The 18409-nt window shown below is 38.9% G+C and overlaps 1 protein-coding gene across 2 annotated transcripts; it reads left to right on the top strand.

The window, feature by feature from the left end:
• Positions 1-17042: 17042 nt before the first annotated feature.
• On the top strand, positions 17043-17900 carry LOC125356424 (periphilin-1-like). 2 transcript variants are annotated; one of them, XM_048352883.1, is made up of 2 exons: positions 17043-17421; positions 17542-17900. In XM_048352883.1, the coding sequence occupies exons 1-2, from the start codon at positions 17107-17109 to the stop codon at positions 17875-17877; spliced, it is 651 nt and encodes a 216-aa protein (XP_048208840.1). In that variant the 5' UTR covers positions 17043-17106; the 3' UTR covers positions 17878-17900. The 2 variants fall into 2 exon arrangements, with proteins under 2 accessions (XP_048208840.1, XP_048208839.1); XM_048352882.1 differs by having other exon boundaries at positions 17043-17900.
• Positions 17901-18409: the final 509 nt, after the last annotated feature.

Raw genomic sequence — 18409 nt, forward strand, 5'->3', positions numbered from 1 at the left:
AGACCTGAGAATGAAGAACTCTGATGTGAAAAAGCTGTAGATGATCCTGAATCAAGAAGAAAGAGAATTTTCATTTCCTCCATCTTTTTGTTCTACTCAGGCACTGAAGAGATTGGACAAGGCCCACCTACTGATGAAAATGAATCTTTTTTATTCACTGCTGATTTAAATGCTAATTGACTTTGGAAATGTTCTCCTAGACATACCTACAAATAATGTTCTAAAAACTACTTGGAAATCCCTTTTGCCAGCCAAGCTACTACATACAAATAACCATTATCCATCTTTCCTACCCCCATCAGGGATGAACAGATATAAATGGCATAAAAATCCAGGCTGTTTGGGCCTACTCTTCTTGAGATTTTGCTTTTGTTGCTATCTGTTAATTTTCTTCAAGGAAGGATTCAAACAAGGGCAAGACATGAGGAGCCATGGGTAAAGATTAGAAAATTATACACCATCAACTTGAAAGAACAGTTTAATTCAAGGTTGTATCTAAGATGTTTGCTTTAAACTGATTGGAAACAAAAACTGAAAACAAACTAATTTGGAAGTTGAAATAAAAGAACCAAATTTATAGTGTGGAATCATTGTTGAATTTTTCAGCTGGTTCTATAAATTGTCTGTGACTTTTGTCTTAGGAAACAGATTATGTTTTGGGCTTTGATTCATAGTATTTAGGATAAAATATTCATTGGACATTCTTATTCACTGGGCAGGAAACTGACCATGCTTTTCTACCATATTATTTTAAGGAAAATTCTTCTTTTGGTACTTAAAGCTTCCAGAGGAGCTATTTACTCTGGAAAAAAAGAGGCTGAGAAGTGAGCAGAATGTGAGCAGAGGTGATTTTTACCTTTCCATTGCACACACTGGTCCTAGGGATCAGGATGATTATACTGTCTGATTATGAAATTCACTTGATGATTGGAGCGCAGCCATCTCAAGTCCCCACTGATTACCAAGGACAAATAAAATGCCATACAGCGAAGTGCCTAATTCAGAGAAGAGAGTGATGTATTTTAAAAAAATAAACTCAATAATATCTTCAAAGGTGGATTGATGATTCTTCCCTCACATACTAGGAAGGCCTTGGCAAAAGAAGATTCCATGGTCTTTGCCTCACTTTGCCCTTTATTTCTGTAAATAGCCTGGGTCTTGAGCAACAAGTTAAACTTGACCAAATATACCAATGGGAACAAGTGTTGTAAACTGAGGACACAGAGCATGTAAGGCATGTGAGCCTAAGGGACCATGCTCTTCTTAGTGTAACTTTACACTCAGATCAGAATGTCTATCAGGTGTGGAACACAATGAGCACAATGGATGCTAAGCCTGGAGAGGCAGATGATAAATGTCTTCTGTGTTTGAGATTGTGGTGATGGGGAGCTGTGAGAAATGTGACAACCATAGCTGTTATATAGAAAGATCACAGTAGCAGTAAGTGGTGGCGGAAGTGGATAGAAGCACTACCACATTCTAGACAGAGCTCCCAAAATTCTCAACCAGTGGTTCCTTATCCCGGCTGTGCATTAGTATCATTTAGGGAGCTTCAAAAATGCTGATGTTCAGTAAGGCATGGTTGTGAATGCCTCTAATCCCAGCTACTAGAGAGGTTGGCACAGGATGACCAGGAGTTTAGGAGTTCAGGAGTTTGAGACCACCCTAGACAGCATAGTAGATCCTATTTCAATTTTTAAAAATAATCCTGATTTCAATCTGTACCAAAGATCAATTAAATCAGAATCTCTGGGAGTGAAGCATAGCACCAATAAGGCTTATGGTCTACAGTCACCAAAGTTGAGAACTACTAGTTTAAATTGAAGTTATATGACAAAAAAAAAAAAGAGAACAGTTTATATTTAAAAGATATAAATACAAACTATGAAGTATAAGTATAAAATATAAATATCAACTGTGTATATTTAAAAGATATAAACAATTTAAAAGATATAAACCATAAAATATAAACTGTTTAAATATATTTAGCTTATATTTAAAAGATGCATAATAAATGTCACCCATGCTGAGTGACTATTAGATTTAAGGGTGGGAAAAATGGAGAACTCACAAGCTTCTGTTCAGATTTGACAAATAATGCACTAAGAAAGTAATTACAGAGTGAGCACAGGTCTGAAGGGAAGGAAGGCAAGTTTATTATTCCTCGTGTTCTTTCTGCTCTATCTGTGGGAAATCTGTAATAAGAAACTACTTGGCCTGGTGGCCTCAAGTGGATGCTGAAAGGAGACAGGGCTGGTTCCAAATGCCACTCAAGGGTGGAATGAGAGGAATGCACAGCCCCATTCCAGCACCTGAAGAGTGGGCAATTTGAAGGACTTGCCAGATGCATGAATGTCTTTGGGGGGGAAAAAGGTCACTCATTTATGTCATCTACTCATTTAAAATAGCCTAGATTTAAAACTATACCAATATGATTCCTCAGTTATGAGGAGCGATCTCTTTAGAGACTACCTAAGCAAAAAAATACTTGAATCAGCAGGAATATATGGAGAATGTTCAGTTTTCCATTTAAACAAATAAATAAAAATGGAGTCAGTATAGTGCAGTTGATCCAAAAAGCAGTGAATGAATGGTTATGATAAAAGATTTGGAGAGAAAATGGAAAAGGGATAAGAAGAACTAAAGAAAAGAAATAGGGTGGGAGAGACATAGCAGATGATTTTTTTCTTTATTGTCAAAGTGAAGTACAGAGGGGTTACAATTCCAAATGTAAGGCAGTGAGTACATTTCTTATCCAACTTGTTACCTCCTCCCTCATTTTTCTCCTGCCTTCCCCCTCCCCATTTCTTCCACTCCCCATGAGTTGTACAGTTGTTTGTACCGTATAGTTTTGTAAGCATTGCTGTTGCATTGGTTTGTCTTTTTATGCTTTGTCTCTCGAGTTTGGTATTCCTTTTCCCTTCCCTAGTTCCAATACACGTATATAAAATATCCAGGGTACTAAAATCAGTTTCAGTGATATCAGGAGTTAAAACATGGGGAGGGAATATGGGAAATAAAGGAAGGCATGGTTTCACATGGCATGTTGAAAATAACTACAACAATGATATACCACTTGTTTCCATAACTTGAAGTTTATTTCACTCAGCATAATCTGATGTGTTCATACAGGCATAGCTATTGAGCTACTGTGACCTTCTGCTATGACTATCCTAGATGTGTACTAATTATTCCCTATGTGGAAAACCATAGTGTCCATGTTTCTTTGGGTCTGGCTCACTTCACTTAGAATGATTTTTTTTCCAAGTCCTTCCATTTCCTTATGAATGGGGCAGTGTCATTCTTTGTGATAGAGGCATAGAATTCCATTTTGTATATGTACCACATTTTCCCAATCCACTCATCTACTGAGGGGCATCTGGGTTGGTTCCATATTTTAGCAATGGCAAATTGTTCTGTGATGAACATAGTTGTGCTGGTGGCTTTAATGTGGTTTTGCTTATAATCTTTAGGGTAGATTCCCAAAAGTGCGGCATAGCAGATGATTTTTAAGAGTTGAATAAATCATGGTAGAATTTTATGAAATTCCCAAACAGACTGTAATGAAGCAGTTATCTAATATCATTGGTAGCAGTATTTTTTGTTCTTTTTTTTTTAAACCAGAGCAAACTGAAATGCTGAAGGTTGTAGCTCCAAATCACATAATTTATGGGTCACAAATCAAGAATATGACTTTGGAGCTGGACTTCTATTTTCTCTTTACAGGCATAATAATTCATGTTTTATAAAATCAAAATATGTCAGCTTGCTTCCTAAAACTCAAAAGTAGTTAAATATACCTATCTCCCTATCTTTTACTACCCAGAGCTGAGCTGATTAAGCTAGGTCCTTGGTACAGGTATGTGGCAGCTACATCAGCTCTGATATGTCCTGTCTCCCTTACATTAGTTTCATATTTTCAAATCAAAGAAGAGATCTCTAGAATGTAGTAGGAATTTTATTCTGTGAATAAAACTGGCATTGGACTCAGGACTACTAATCTCTTGAAAGGGTCTGTGTCCTATAATACAACACACTTGAAGGAGTCTTCTTTGGCCATGAACCAAAATTTTTCTAGGACATCCTCCTTTTACAGCTTTGGGTGGCTTAATATCTTCCGTGTAGTTTTAAAATGGTACTTGAAAGAGCCATGTATGACTTGGTTACACCTCAGTGAAAAAGAGTCATGGTTAGGTAGTAAACTGCTGCACTTGATTCTCCATATGTAGACACATTAAAGAAGGAGATAGGCACAGATTCCAGATCCCAACTGGGATTGACATACCTGTCCATGACACTTGTGGTTTTGTCCTTGATGAGGTATTTATGGAAACTAGACACACAAACAGGCCAAATAAAGTGGATCATATACTCATTTGTGCCTTAAATCCTTCCAACTGGAAGGGAGAAGATCAAAACCTGAGGAGAATTTCCAGTGATGAGGGGAATTCAGAATGAGGATATTACAACAGCCAGGAGCACAGGGGTATAACAACTTTGCTCATTTGTGATTTTATGCCAATGTCAATTTATCTTTCAGATCATGAACTGTGTACTGATTTTCAGTAAGGCAGTTTGAATAGCCATAGGAAGAAAGTTTCTGGTTTTTTTGTTTTTTGTTGCTGTTGTTGTTGTTTTTTCCAGTCCTGGGGCTTGGACTCATGGCCTGAGCACTGTCCCTGGCTTCTTTTTGCTCAAGGCTAGCACTCTACCTCTTGAGCCACAGTGCCACTTCTGGCTTTGTCTATATATGTGGTGCTGAGGAATCGAGCCCAGGGCTTCATGTATGCGAGGCAAGGACTCTACCTCTAGGCCATATTCCCAGCCCTGGAAGAAAGTCTCTGAAGAAAATAAATATTATTGTTGTTGTGTTTTTTGTTATATTGGAGTCAAAGAGATCTATCTTAATGAATGACTTGGAGTAGAAATAAAGGTACTTTCATTTTTTATCAAACCTAACCTTTAGAACCTTGGCAGTCTTCTACACATATTTTAGATATGTAGCCCTTGTTTGTTGTATGGCCTGTGAAGATCTTCTCCCAATCTGTGGGCTTTCTGTTTATGTTCCTTGCCTTGTCCTTAGTGTCTAGTGAGCTGACTTTTTTTCTGTGCTCCTTCTTCTGTCATCTCTCTGGTTAATGAGAATGAAAATGAAAATACACCACTATAAGCAAGAAGATAGTAGCTTTAAGCAATTCTCAGCTTTCAAACTTGAGGACATGTCACCAAGCCCATGCCACTTAGTTAATCACTTTTAATGTGTACCTGAGCACATTGTAATGGCGTGTAACTTCTGATGGTGTAAATCATAAGGATGAATTAAAAATAGCATCCAAGCAATTATGCAGCCTTCACTGGACTGTGCATACTCTCCTCCCACTGCCCTGACAGCAGGCTGTCTTGGAAAGATTCCAAGGGAGTCATTTCCCTGCACTCTGCCCACACCACCTCCCTAGAAAGAATAATTTCAGGTCCTGGTAACACGATGCTGCTACTGTCAGACAAAGTTCAGAGTTGGTGGGACTAAAAGATAGGGTAATTGAGACAAACTCAGGAGATATATTTGGTTTATGCAAAGGTGAATCTTGCTAGAATAGGCAAGGTTTTACTTTTAGAGTACCTCAACTTCAAGGGAAAATAGTCTAGAAACACTTACACATGTTATAGATGAATAACTGTGTCAAGTGATTTGAATATCTGTTTCTAATTTCATAAATTCAGAGTCCTTAAGCCTCAAGTAGTGTAGCCTTATATTCACTCCAATTTTTCAGACCAGAGAGCTGCTGGCCACAAATAGCTTCAGATTCTCCTTGGCTCAATGAGCTGCCAGCATTTAATAACTGCTCGGTATTAAAAATATCCAAATGTGTGCTGATCTGAAACAAATCCACTATGACTACTTCTGATCTTTTGCCTTTTGCTTTTCAGTGACCTGAATGCTACTTTTTACTTTCTGCCTCAGATAAAAACTGCATTGGCCAATATCTAGAAAGACGCATCTGCCTATTAAAAGTCTAAACTGTCTTTTTAATTTAGAAAGGAAATATTCAGCATTAATGTGTTGATTTTTTAAATGTCTATCATGTTAACAATTTAAATATCAAAATACTCACCCAGTTTTGGTACACAAATTCCAATCCCCAAATTTATACTATTTTCATGATTCTACACTACTCTATAATATTTTCATTATCTCTGTAATGTTTAAATTATCTCCAGATGCTTCTGTCTGGAGTCCTAATTTTATTTCTTTATGTGTCCTCAAGCCAATGTCACTGTCATTTGCAATAGCTTTGCAGTGAATTTTAAAATCAGAACTGTGAGTTGGATTTTGTTCTTTCTTCATTTTCAGGATTAAACAATCCTGATGTTCTGGATCTCTTGTATATACATATGAATATCAGCATCAATTTGTCAATCTCTGCAAAATATATGTACTATTGAGAGTTCAGTAAATGTGAAGACTCAATTAAAAATACCTTAATATCTTCTAAGGAATTTTGGATATTTTTCCATTTATTTGAGTTTTCGTTAATTTCTCTTGATGAGATTTCATTCTTTTCAGGTTATAAGCTATATACTTCTCTTATCAAATTTATTCCTAAATATTTTTCTCTTTGATGAAATTGTACATGGGAATAGAGTTTGTGCTTGTATGTTGTTTTTATGTCTTATAAACTTTCTATAATTTTTATGAATTTCTTGCTATTTTCTAAGTACAAAACAACGTTTTCTCAAAAAGAGATGATTTCACTTTTTCCCCTTTATTTGTGTGTTTTTCATACTGATTTCCCTGGTTAGAACATCCAGTGTAATGTTAAATAGAAGTTTGAAGAATGGATATCCTTACCTTGCTTGCAATTATCAGAAGAACTTTTCAGATTCACTAATAAGCATAATGCTAACTACAGATTTTTTTTTTTTTTTTTGGCCAGTCCTGGGCCTTGAACTCAGGGCCTGAGCACTGTCCCTGGCTTCTTTTTTGCTCAAGGCTAGCACTCTGCCACTTGAGCCACAGCGCCACTTCTGGACATTTTCTGTATATGTGGTGCTGAGGAATCGAACCCAGGGCCTCATGTATACAAGGCAAGCACTCTTGCCACTAGGCCATATACCCAGCCCCACTACAGATATTTTATGGATGTCCTTTACTACGTTAAGAGAAGCATTTTCTTTTAATCATTGTCTGAATTTTTTTGTATAAAAACATGTTGGCTTTTGCCTTTTTTTTGCTGCTACTATTGAGACTACAATGTGGCTTTTGTCTTTTATTCTGTTATTATATTGTACAGACTGAATTTTGTGTTGAATCAGTTTTGTATTCTTAGAATCAATCTTTCTGATTATGGTGGATAATCCTTTTTATACATTGTTTACTAAAATTTTGTTCATTTGCTCTTCGTGTTTTAGTTTCTTAGGTGGAATATTGATTGATTGTGATCTTTTTTCTTTTGGGGTCTAGAAATTATTTCAGTTGCATCACATAAGTTTCATATTTTATATTTTATTTTCATTCATTTCTTTTTTTCTAACTCTAATTTCTTCTGTGTCATTGTTTATTTACATGCATATTGTTTAATTTCCATATTCTTTTGACTTTCTAAGTTTTCATGTATTCTGATTTCTAATTGTATAGCATTATTAAGAAGTATATTAGTAAAAAGATCATATGATTGTAGAAAACAGATAATTACTGAAAGTAACAAAAGAGGACAGAAAGGTTTATTGGAATTTAATTGAAGGAAAGAAACACCGGTAAAGGCTCTTACTCTTAAAACAGAGTGCTTTTCATGTCTTTATTGTTTGTTTGTTTGTTCTTCTAGGCCTCTTTCTCCCTTGATGTTTTTCTCCAGGCTACCATAACTCCTTAGGCTTGGGTAGTTTGAATGACCAATTAGCTACAGACTCAGCTTCTGATGATAAAATGGTGGAATCTGATTGGCCAAATCCTGGAACCAGATGTGCATTCTTCATTCAGTCATACTTGTACACAGTTTAGGCATATATGTGTCTGTTCCTTTCCTGGAAAGGTTGAGGACCAGGTGAACATGGTGCCTATTTCAAAAATTATATGCCTCAATTATCCATTCTCTGAAGTAGTGTGACAATTTTTTAGTGAGTCCTGTAGACTCTAGCCACAGTCAGCATTTTTTGTCTTTAATATCCAGGGCCATTTTGATGAACATTCACTGATATCCAAATTTAGTGACATGTAACCATTAAGTAAGTTCCCAGGTCTTTGTGTAAAGAAAGAGAAAACATAAGAATTTGTATTACTCAACTATAAACTGAAAATGCAGACAATGTAGATTTCTAAGCATTATTGGGAGATTCAGATAAAAAGGATGTGGTAAGCTAATGGTAGTTATATAAGTATTAAAATCCACAAACCTTTCTTGAAGACTTCCAGGAAGATGGCAGAGGAGCAGCAGAGCCCTAGCTAAGATCCCTCAGACAGCCCAGTTTTACCACTCCAGAGAAACTTTTACTCCTAGAAAGACAGACCAAGTAAGTTATAACAGGGATTCTGTATAGGGATTCTGGCCAGAAAGAAAAACCTGACTTTGCTGGCCTGAAAACACAGATTTGAACTCCAGGCGGTGTCCCGCCACGATGCCGGTGCTGGCGCCAGCACAGCACCTGGCACTCCAAGCACCTAAAGCATACAGCAGCGACCAGGAAGAAATCCTCCAGACGGCAGCAGACAGACACAGATCACAGGCTGAGCATAGACAGGCAGAAATCACAGAGAAAGCATGAGTACCCCAAGAAAGACATTTTCACTTGGACCCACAGAGCAGCATCTGAAAGGAAGCCCTTCCCCAACCGCCAGAGCAAATCACCATCTCTGACTCTGGCATGGACACAGTCAGAGCAGACTGGAACTAAAGTGGGCCAGGGGAAAGAGAGGATGAAGGGATCATCTTTGCAAAGGGCAAGAGTAACTGAATGGTGAGAGCCAGCTCCAAACAGGAGAAGGTCCCCCCACCCAAATGGGAGGATCTCTCCTTGGACTGAGGCTCACAGACTCAGGTAAACTCTGCAAGAGGTCTCCCGCCCTGCCCCACCCCGTCCTGCCCTACCCTGCCCCACCGATGATAGCTGCCAACTCTCCAGCACCTAGAATTTCTAAAATCAAACTGAAAGTGGCAAGCAGTTACTGGCAGCACAGAACAGACGAGAGAGTAAACAGTTCCTGAGACAGAAAAATGGCCCCTTAACAGAGGCCGCCCAAATCCCAACTCCTACCAGCAAACTGAGCTGAATTCCACAGCCAGCCCCGCCCAGAAGAAGGTCACCCCACCAAGGAGGGAGGAACCTCCCTTGGGGCAAGCAGCTGTCAGCCAGGTAAACCACACCAGAGGTGCCCAGCCCTGCTGAGTCCACAGAATATTCAAGGCCAAGCATTAAAGGCAGCAGCCCTACAGCAGACAAGAGGAGCCATGGTTCCCCAGACTGTTCAGTGTCCTCCAACTACAGAGGACACCCAAGTCCTACCTGCAAGCTGCAGAGCCCCAGGATTTAACTAACAGGGGAGCAAGGTCAGAGCAGATCCACTCCCTGCAAGCTGAAAGCAAGTCAAACCAGCCAAGCAGCAGGATAATAGACTGTAGACCATCACAAGGAAACCAGAGACTGGACAGAGCCCACCCAAACAAGGAAGACTCCATTTTATTAAAAACATCTTTTAAACTGTTTTATTTTTCACTTTTGAGTTATCATTTGTTTTCTGTTGTTTGTTTGTTTTATTGGGATTTTTGATAATTTTTTTGTTTAGTGTGTTTGCTTTCCTGTGTTTTTTCTTTGTTTCCTTTTCACATTTTCTTTCTTTAAAATTACTTTCCTTTGACAAACAACTTTACTCTTGTCTGTTTACTCTCCATTCTCTATCATTTTAACCTCATTCTTTCTACTGATTCTACTCTTCTCCACCTTTCCACTTCACTGAAACTAAACCAAAATCGCCATCCCCCATTCATTTTACTCTATTCTCTTCACTATCCTTAACTTACCCTCCTAAATTTACTTCCAGGACCTCCAGACTCAATTGACCCCTGGTTATCGGATAGAGGGTATCCCTGTTTAATCCAAGTGAGTCAAAGGGGTTTATAGAGAAATCCCACCAGTCCAAAAATAACTAAATATAAGAACAAAAATTGCTCATAGGGTTATAATGGTAAGTGAGTAACTGCTGAATAGAGGACTAAGGGTTGGTAATTATATTAAAATTGTATTTGTTGGGGACATCAAATTTGCTTTTATATACAAAAAAGAAAGGGAAGGTATCTACATATAATGGTGAAATCCTAAGATTTATACAGCAGTCCTTGGTAAGGTCTGCTTTGGGTCTTAAACGGTGCTCACAGGTGCTTGTATATTGGCATTTCCACTCCAAATGGGCAGAAGAAGCACAAGAAAGATGGAAAACAAGGGAATCTCATCTCCCACTCAAAACAAGCAGGAAACAGAGAAGTCAATCAAAGACCTGGAAGAGAACACTCAAAATGCTCTACAAAGTCTACTGATAAAAACGTTAAATGAAAAGTTTGAATCTCTTCAGACAACTACTCTAGAGCATGAGGAGGTGAACCAAAAATTAATAGAGGTTTCATGGACTCAACAAATAGAAACAGAAATGAACTTTGAGAGGCCAATGAAAAGATAGCTACCCAGCTAAAAGATTTGAGAGACAGCACTCAGAACCAAATTAATAAAGTAAAGAAGTCCATGCAGGACCTAAAGAGAAAGTTATAGCAAAGACATGGAAGCCATCAAGAAAGACCAGTCAGAAGGAAGGGAAATTCGGAATCAAGTAGCTAGCCTACAGAGCAGACTAGCTGAAGTGGAGAATCAAATCTCAGCAACTGAAGATTCCCTAGAAACTATGGAGAAAGAACAAAAAACAATACAAAACCAATCCAATCTGCAAGACAGATCACTCCAGGAGCTCCAAGATACAATCAGGAAGTCCAATTGAAGGCTAATGGGTATTGAGGAAAACCTAGAGAAAGAAGTCAATGGAATAGGCAACTTATTTAACAGAATATTAGCCGAGAACTTCCCAACCATCCAGAAGGATAGGCCTATCCAGATACAAGAGGCATTCAGAACCCCAAACAGACTAGACCAGAACAGGACATTCCACCAACACATTGTGATGAAAACAGGATCAAAAGATACCAAGGAAGAATCCTTAAAGCTGCTAGGGAGAAGAAAGTAATCACATATAAAGAAAAACCAATCAGAATTACCCCAGACTTCTCAGCAGAGACCATGAAAGCAAGGAGAGCATGGAATGAGGTATGCTACACCCTAAAGAAAAAAAACTATCAACCAAGAATACTGTACCCAGCTAAACTCTCATTCATAGCTGAAGGTCCAATAAAAGTCTTCCACAGTAAGGAAAAACTGAAACAATATATCTCCACCAAACCAGCTTTACAGAAAATCCTCAAGGATGTACTACACATAGAAGATAATAAAGATCAAAATACAGACAGAGAAATGAACCATAAATAGAAAACTAGAATATTAGATCAAGAATTGGGAAGACACAGCTTTTAACAAGATAGCTATAATGAAAGAAACAAATGATCATCTCTCAATCCTAACTCTCCACATTAATGGACTTAATTCTCCAATTAAATGACATAGGCTCATAACTTGGATCAAAAATCAAGATCCATCTTTCTGCTGCCTCCAAGAGACACATCTATTCAGCAGAAGCAAACATCTTCTAAAAGTGAAAGGCTAGAATAAAATCTATGAAGCAAATGGCCCCCTAAGCAGGCTGGAGTTGCAATCCTAGTATCAGATAAAATTGACCTCAAATTAAAAATGGTAAGAAGAGACAAAGAAGGTACTAATAAAGGGGTCTTTCCTACAGGAGGATATAACCATCCTAAATATTTGACCCTAAATACAGGAGCACCCAACTTCATCAAACAAACACTACTGAATCTAAATACACCCATAGACCAAACACATTGATAGTTGGAGACTTTAACACTCCAATGTCCCCTCTGGACAGATCAACACACCAAAAACTGAGCAAAGAAACCTCAGAACTAAACAACTGCATAGACCAACTAAACTTAACCTACATCTACCGAATATTCCATCCAGCAACACCAGAATACACATTCTTTTCAGCAGCACATGGAACATTCTCCAAAATAGATCACATCTTAGGGCACAAAGAAAATCTGTACAGATCCAGAAGTATCAAAACCATTCCCTGCATTCTCTCAGACCACAATGGAATAAAATTAGACCTCAACTCACAAAGCCACCACAGAAAATCCTGCAGTTCATGGAGACTGAACAACACATTGCTGAACCATCAGTGGTTCATTGAAGAAATTAGAACAAAAATTCAAATGTTTATGGAATTCAACCAAGATAAGCACACAAAGTACCAGCTCCTTTGGGACACAGAAAAGGCAATACTCAGAGGAAAAATTATATGTCTGAGTGCCTACATTAACAAACTGGAGAAACAGCAATTCAACAACTTAAAGAAGCACCTTAAGCTCCTCAAAAGAGAACAACATACCAAACCCCAAGCCAATAGATGGAAGCAAATAATTAAAATCAAATCAAAATTAAATGATTTAGAGTTTAAAAAAAAATAAAACATTGAAAGAATCAGCAAAACGAGAGTTGGTTCTTTAAAATAATTAACAAGATAGACAGATCCCCCTCAACAAGTGGGCTAAAGACTTAAAAAGAAACTTCTCTGATGAGGAAATGAGAATGGCCAAGAGACATATGGAAAAGTTCTCTGTGTCACTGGCCATAAAAGAAATGCAAATCAAAACAACATTGAGATTCCATCTCACCCAGTAAGAATGTCCTTTATCAAGTAAACTAACAATAAGAAATTTTAGAGTAGATGTGGCCAAAAGAGAACCCTACTACATTGTTGGTGGGAATGTAAACTTGTTCAAGCCCTCTGGAAAGCCTTTTGGAGGTTCCTAAGAAGGCTAAGCATAGAGCTCCTCTATTACCTAGCAGCCCCACTTTTGGGCATCTACCCAAAAGACCACAAACAAGAACACACTAATGCCACCAACACAACAAAGTTCATCGCAGCACAATTTGTCATAGCTAAAATATGGAACCAACCCAGAGGCCCCTCAGTAGACAAGTGAATCAGGAAAAATGTGGTACACATGCACAATGTAATTTTATGCGTCTATCAGAAAGAATGATATTGCCCTATTCATAAGGAAATGGAAGAACTTGGAAAAAATGCTACTAAGTGAAGTGAGCCAGACCCAAAGAAACATGGACTCTATGGTCTCCCTCATAGGGAATAATTAGCACAGGTTTAGGCTAGTCACAGCAGAGGATCACAAGAGCCTAATAGCTATGCCCCTATGAATGCATAAGATAATGCTAAGTGAAATGAACTCCATGTTATGGAAACAAGTGATATATCACTGTTGTAATTACTTTCAACCTGCCATGTGAAATCGTAGCTTCTTTTGTTGATGATCGTCTTGTATCCCTTCCTGTGGTTGTCCCCACACTATCAATGTATCTCCTCTGAAACTGTATATACTGGTATTAGAACTAGGGAAGTGAAAAGGAATATCAAAATCGAGAGACAAAGGATAAAAAGTCAAATGACTCAAAAAGCAATACTTGCAAAACCATTTTGTGTGAACCAACTGAACATCTCATGGGGGGAGAAGAGAAGGGAGAGGTGGGAATGAGGGAGGAGGTAACAAACAGTACAAGAAATGTGCCCATGGCCTAACGTATGAAACTGTAACCCCTCTGTACATCACCTTGACTGTTGGGGTTCTGGACACCCCCTTTCTCCCCCCACGGGGAGAATGGTAACCACAAACTCTATGAAAGAGCACCCAGCCTGGCCCTCCGCCAGCGGAAGGCCAAAGGCGTGCTCACATGGGCAAACGCTAAGTTGAGGACGGGTTGCTGAAGCTTCCCCTCCCCCCAGTTCCCCCCACATGTTACCGAGGGCGGAGGCGAAAAGGAAGGCATCAGGGACACGCTGCGGTGGTGGAATGCGTCTCAAAGACTTTAATATGGAAGGGCACTTATATAGAAGTAATGGCGGGAAAGAAAGGGGGCTGGCCAAAGGGTCAGTCATAGGCTAGGGGTCACGTTCATCAAGTGACCTCACGAAACTTCCCTTTGTGGGCGGGACAATCCCATCATGGTGGCACACACGTGTTCACCTCCCAAGGGGTGGAGGTCAAAAGGTGGGAGGGGCTTCTATTATCCCAAGGCTGGTGGAAGGGCAGTCTTTCCCAGGCCATAATAATCCCCAACACTTGACAATAAATAAGTAGTTATTATTATTAAAAAAAGAAGTATTAAAATCCCTTGTGTCAATTGGCTAGTAGCTATTGGTTTAAGTCTCCCCATGCCTATCTACCCCTTGGCCATCCGGGCCCATTCCAATGAACACTCCTAACTCCAGACTTCCTCAAAATCTTCCCAATTAAATATTTTTTTTCTTTATTGTCAAAGTGAAGTACAGAGGGGTCACAGTTTCATATGTTTGAGTACATTTCTTATCCAACTCGTTACCTCCTCCCTCATTTTCCCTGCCTACCCCCTCCCTCTTTCCCTCTCCCCCATGAGTTGTACAGTTGTTTACACCAAATGGTTTAGTAACTATTGCTTTTGGAGTCGTTTGTCTTTTTATCCTTTGTTTCTCAATTTTAGTATTTCCTTTCCCTTTGCTAGTTCAAATATATGTATATACAGTATCCAGGGTCCTAAGATCAGATACAGTGATAGCAGGGGTAAAACCACAGGAAGGGAATATGAAAGAAAAAAAAATGCTACTGTTTCACATGGCATGTTGAAAATAATTACAGCAATGATATACCACTTGTTTCCATACGTGGAATTCATTCCACTCAGCATCATCTTACGTGTTCGTACAGGCATAGCTATTGAGCTATTTTGATCTTATGATATGACTAACCTAAACATGTACTAATTATTCCCTATGAGGGTAACCATGGAGTCCATGTTTCTTTGGGTCTGGCTCACTTCACTTAGTATGATTTTTTTTTCCAAGTCCTTCCATTTCCTTATGAATGGGGCAGTGTCATTCTTTCTGATAGAGGCATAGAATTCCATGGAAAAACCTCCCATGCTCTTGGATTGGGAGGATTAACATTGTGAAAATGGCAATATTTCCAAAGACTATCTTCAAATTCAATGCAATACCCATCAATATCCCAACACCATTCTTTAATGAAATAGAGGAAGCAATTCAGAAGTTCATATGAAACAATGAAAGACCCTAATAGCAAAAACAATCCTAAGTAGAAAGAACAGTTTTATAGGAATTTCAATACCAAACTCAAGCTATATTACAAAGCTGTAGTACTAAAAACATCTTGGTATTGGCACAGGAACAGGCCTGAGGACCAATGGAACACAACTGAAGACCCAGAAATGAACCTGCAGAACTATGGCTACTTAATCTTTGATAAGGGAACTAAAAGAAAATAGGATGGAAGAAAGACAGCCTCTTCAACAAATAGTGCTGGCAAAACTGGATCAACACCTGTAACAAACTAAAAGTAGATCCTTCTATATCTCCTGCACCAAAGTCAATTCCAAATGGATCAAAGACCCTGAAGTAAAATCAGACCCTGAAAATATTACAAGAAGGAATAGGAGAAACACTTGGGCTCCTTGGCACAGGACAAAACTTCCTTAATAAAGGCCGAGAAATGTAACAAATCAAAGAAAGGTTGGGCAAATGGGACTGCATCAAACTGCAGAGCTTCTGCATGGCAAAGGACATAGCTTGCATAGAAAACCCACAGATTGGGGGAAGATCTTTACAGGGCATACAACAGACAAAGGCCTCATATCTAAAATATATGTTGAACTCAAAACATTAAATTCCTCCAAAACAAATCCTCAAGAACCAACTGCCCCCCACCCCAACAAATGGGCTAAAGACCTAAAGAGAGACTTATGTGAAGAGGAATTGAGAATGGCGAAGAGACACATGAAGTACTCTACATCACTGTCCATAAAAGAAATGCAAATCAAAACAACACTGACATTCCACCTCATCCCAGTAAGAATGGCCATTATCTGGAAAATGAATAACAACAGATGCTGGTGGAGATGTGGCCAGAAGGGGAACCCTACTACACTTTTGGTGTGAAGGTAAACTTGGAAAGCGGTATGGAGTTTCCTCAGAAGGCTAAATATAGAGCTACCCTACGACCCAGCAGCCCCACTTTTGGGCATCTACCTAAAGCCACCAGCACAATGCTAAAATATGGAACCAATCCAGATGCCCCTCAGTAGATGAGTGGATCACAAAAATGTGGTACATATACACAATGGAATTCTATGTCTCTATCAGAAAGAATGACATTGTCCCATTCATAAGGAAATGGAAGGACTTGGAAAAAAATCATACTAAGTGAAGTGAGCCAACCCCAACTAAATATTAATATATTAATTAAGCCCCTTAATCATAAGGGGCTTTTCAGGACTCTGATGATCAGATTCCCTAATGTTCTGGCCTTACTTGTTTTTAATTCTTTTGCAACTCTAGAGTGTTCAAAGTATAGTCTTTGGAATTACAACCTACACAACGGTTAATTTATCTGTCTTTTTGGACATCCAACAAATATATTTGATGCTTCCTGTAGTGTATACAGCACAATTGTGTGTAGAGGGCAGTTAGAATTAAATTTGATTTACCCAATACCATGTCCACAAGTTAATAAGCATTATTTACTTATTAAACCAGGGTGTCCTCCCTACCACACAAAAAAATATGAAAGTATGTCTTCCTCCTGCTGCTCCTATTGTGAAGGACAATGTCACCTTAGAGACTGTGCTCATGGTTTTTTACAGAGTGCTCAACACTTGGGTTAGGAAGTGGCAGCAGGGGCAGGGAACAACTAAGCATGGAGCAAGAGGACAACTATTAATAAAAGTCACACTTAAGAATAGAGGCCTGATTAGGGGTGTGTCCTTGGAGAGCACCTTGTTTTTGTTTCTTTCCTGTCTATTCTCCAGCCACCATATCATCCTCTTGCTGATTCTCAGCCTTAACTCTGGCCCACAGCACTGGAACTAAGCATGAATTGCAACCTCTTGAAACTGGACACAAGAGATGGTTTTAGAAGAAAAAGTTTCTACTCTTCCCATTATTCGAGGGACCGTTCTCCCCATAAAAGGGAGCCTCCATTTTTCAGAGAGTCACCTGGAGGTCGAAAGGACTCTCCACACAGCAGATCTGGCTCCAGTGTCAGCAGCAGAGGCTACTCTCCAGAACGGAGCAAGCCGTATTCATTCCACCAGTCTCAGCATAGAAGTAAAGAGAGATCTGCTCAGTCCTTGAAAACATCACGAGACACTTCACCTTCAAGCTCTTCAGCAGTTCCTTCATCAAAGGTGTTAGACAAACCCACTAGGTTAACCGAAAAGGAACTGGCTGAGGCTGCAAGCAAGTGGGCTGCGGAAAAGTTAGAGAAGTCGGATGAGAGTAACTTGCCTGAAATTTCTGAGTTTGAGACGGTACCTGCTGCAGCATTATTCATTGACCAGCCAGAGGAACCTGAGTCGAACACAACCAATGGGATAGAATTATTTGAAGACAGTCAGCTAGACAGACACTCTAAAGCAATAGCATCAAAAACCAAAGAGATTGAACAGTTTTACCGGCAAGACTGTGAAACCTTCGGGATGGTGGTGAAAATGCTGATTGAAAAAGATCCTTCATTAGAACAGTCGATACAGTTTGCACTGAGGCAGAATTTACATGAAATAGGTGAGCGGTGTGTTGAAGAACTGAAGCATTTTATTGCAGAGTATGATAATTCTGCTCAAGATTTTGGAGAGTCTTTTTAGAAAAATTAGTGTTCAGGCAAAATGTAACCACCCTCCCTCTACCACCTCTGGATTTGTGTAAATCCTTAATGTATGAAACTTTTGTGATGAAGAGAAATACTTTATTTGGCTACATTTCCAATTCAGTTTAAACATCTAAAATAGTCCTTTAAAGATATTTTAATTATATTTTTTTCCTAAACATGAAGCCAGGCCATACCCCCACCTCCCAAAATGGCTAATTTACTAACCTTTGATAAAGCAGTCTTGGTGAGCAGCTTTTTGTAGTTACTCCTGTTCTACTGTCTTCCATGGCATGTGGTGATTTGTTTTGTCATGTGAGTGTAATTTATAGGTAGAGATCATTCCACTTAAATGTGTAGTCTTTTGCATTCTTGTAGCAGAGATTGCCATGTGAAAACCGTTAGCATTTTGAGTTGTGATTTTTTTTTTTTTAAACTGACTCTTTGCTTTTGTTAGGCCTTAGGAAGTCAAGGGTACTATCCTAATAAACAGCACCCTGGTATCTTAGTGAATATTTGCTTTGAGAACA

Source organism: Perognathus longimembris, chromosome 8 (assembly GCF_023159225.1).
Source record: "Perognathus longimembris pacificus isolate PPM17 chromosome 8, ASM2315922v1, whole genome shotgun sequence".
In the NCBI taxonomy this organism is placed as follows: domain Eukaryota; kingdom Metazoa; phylum Chordata; class Mammalia; order Rodentia; family Heteromyidae; genus Perognathus; species Perognathus longimembris.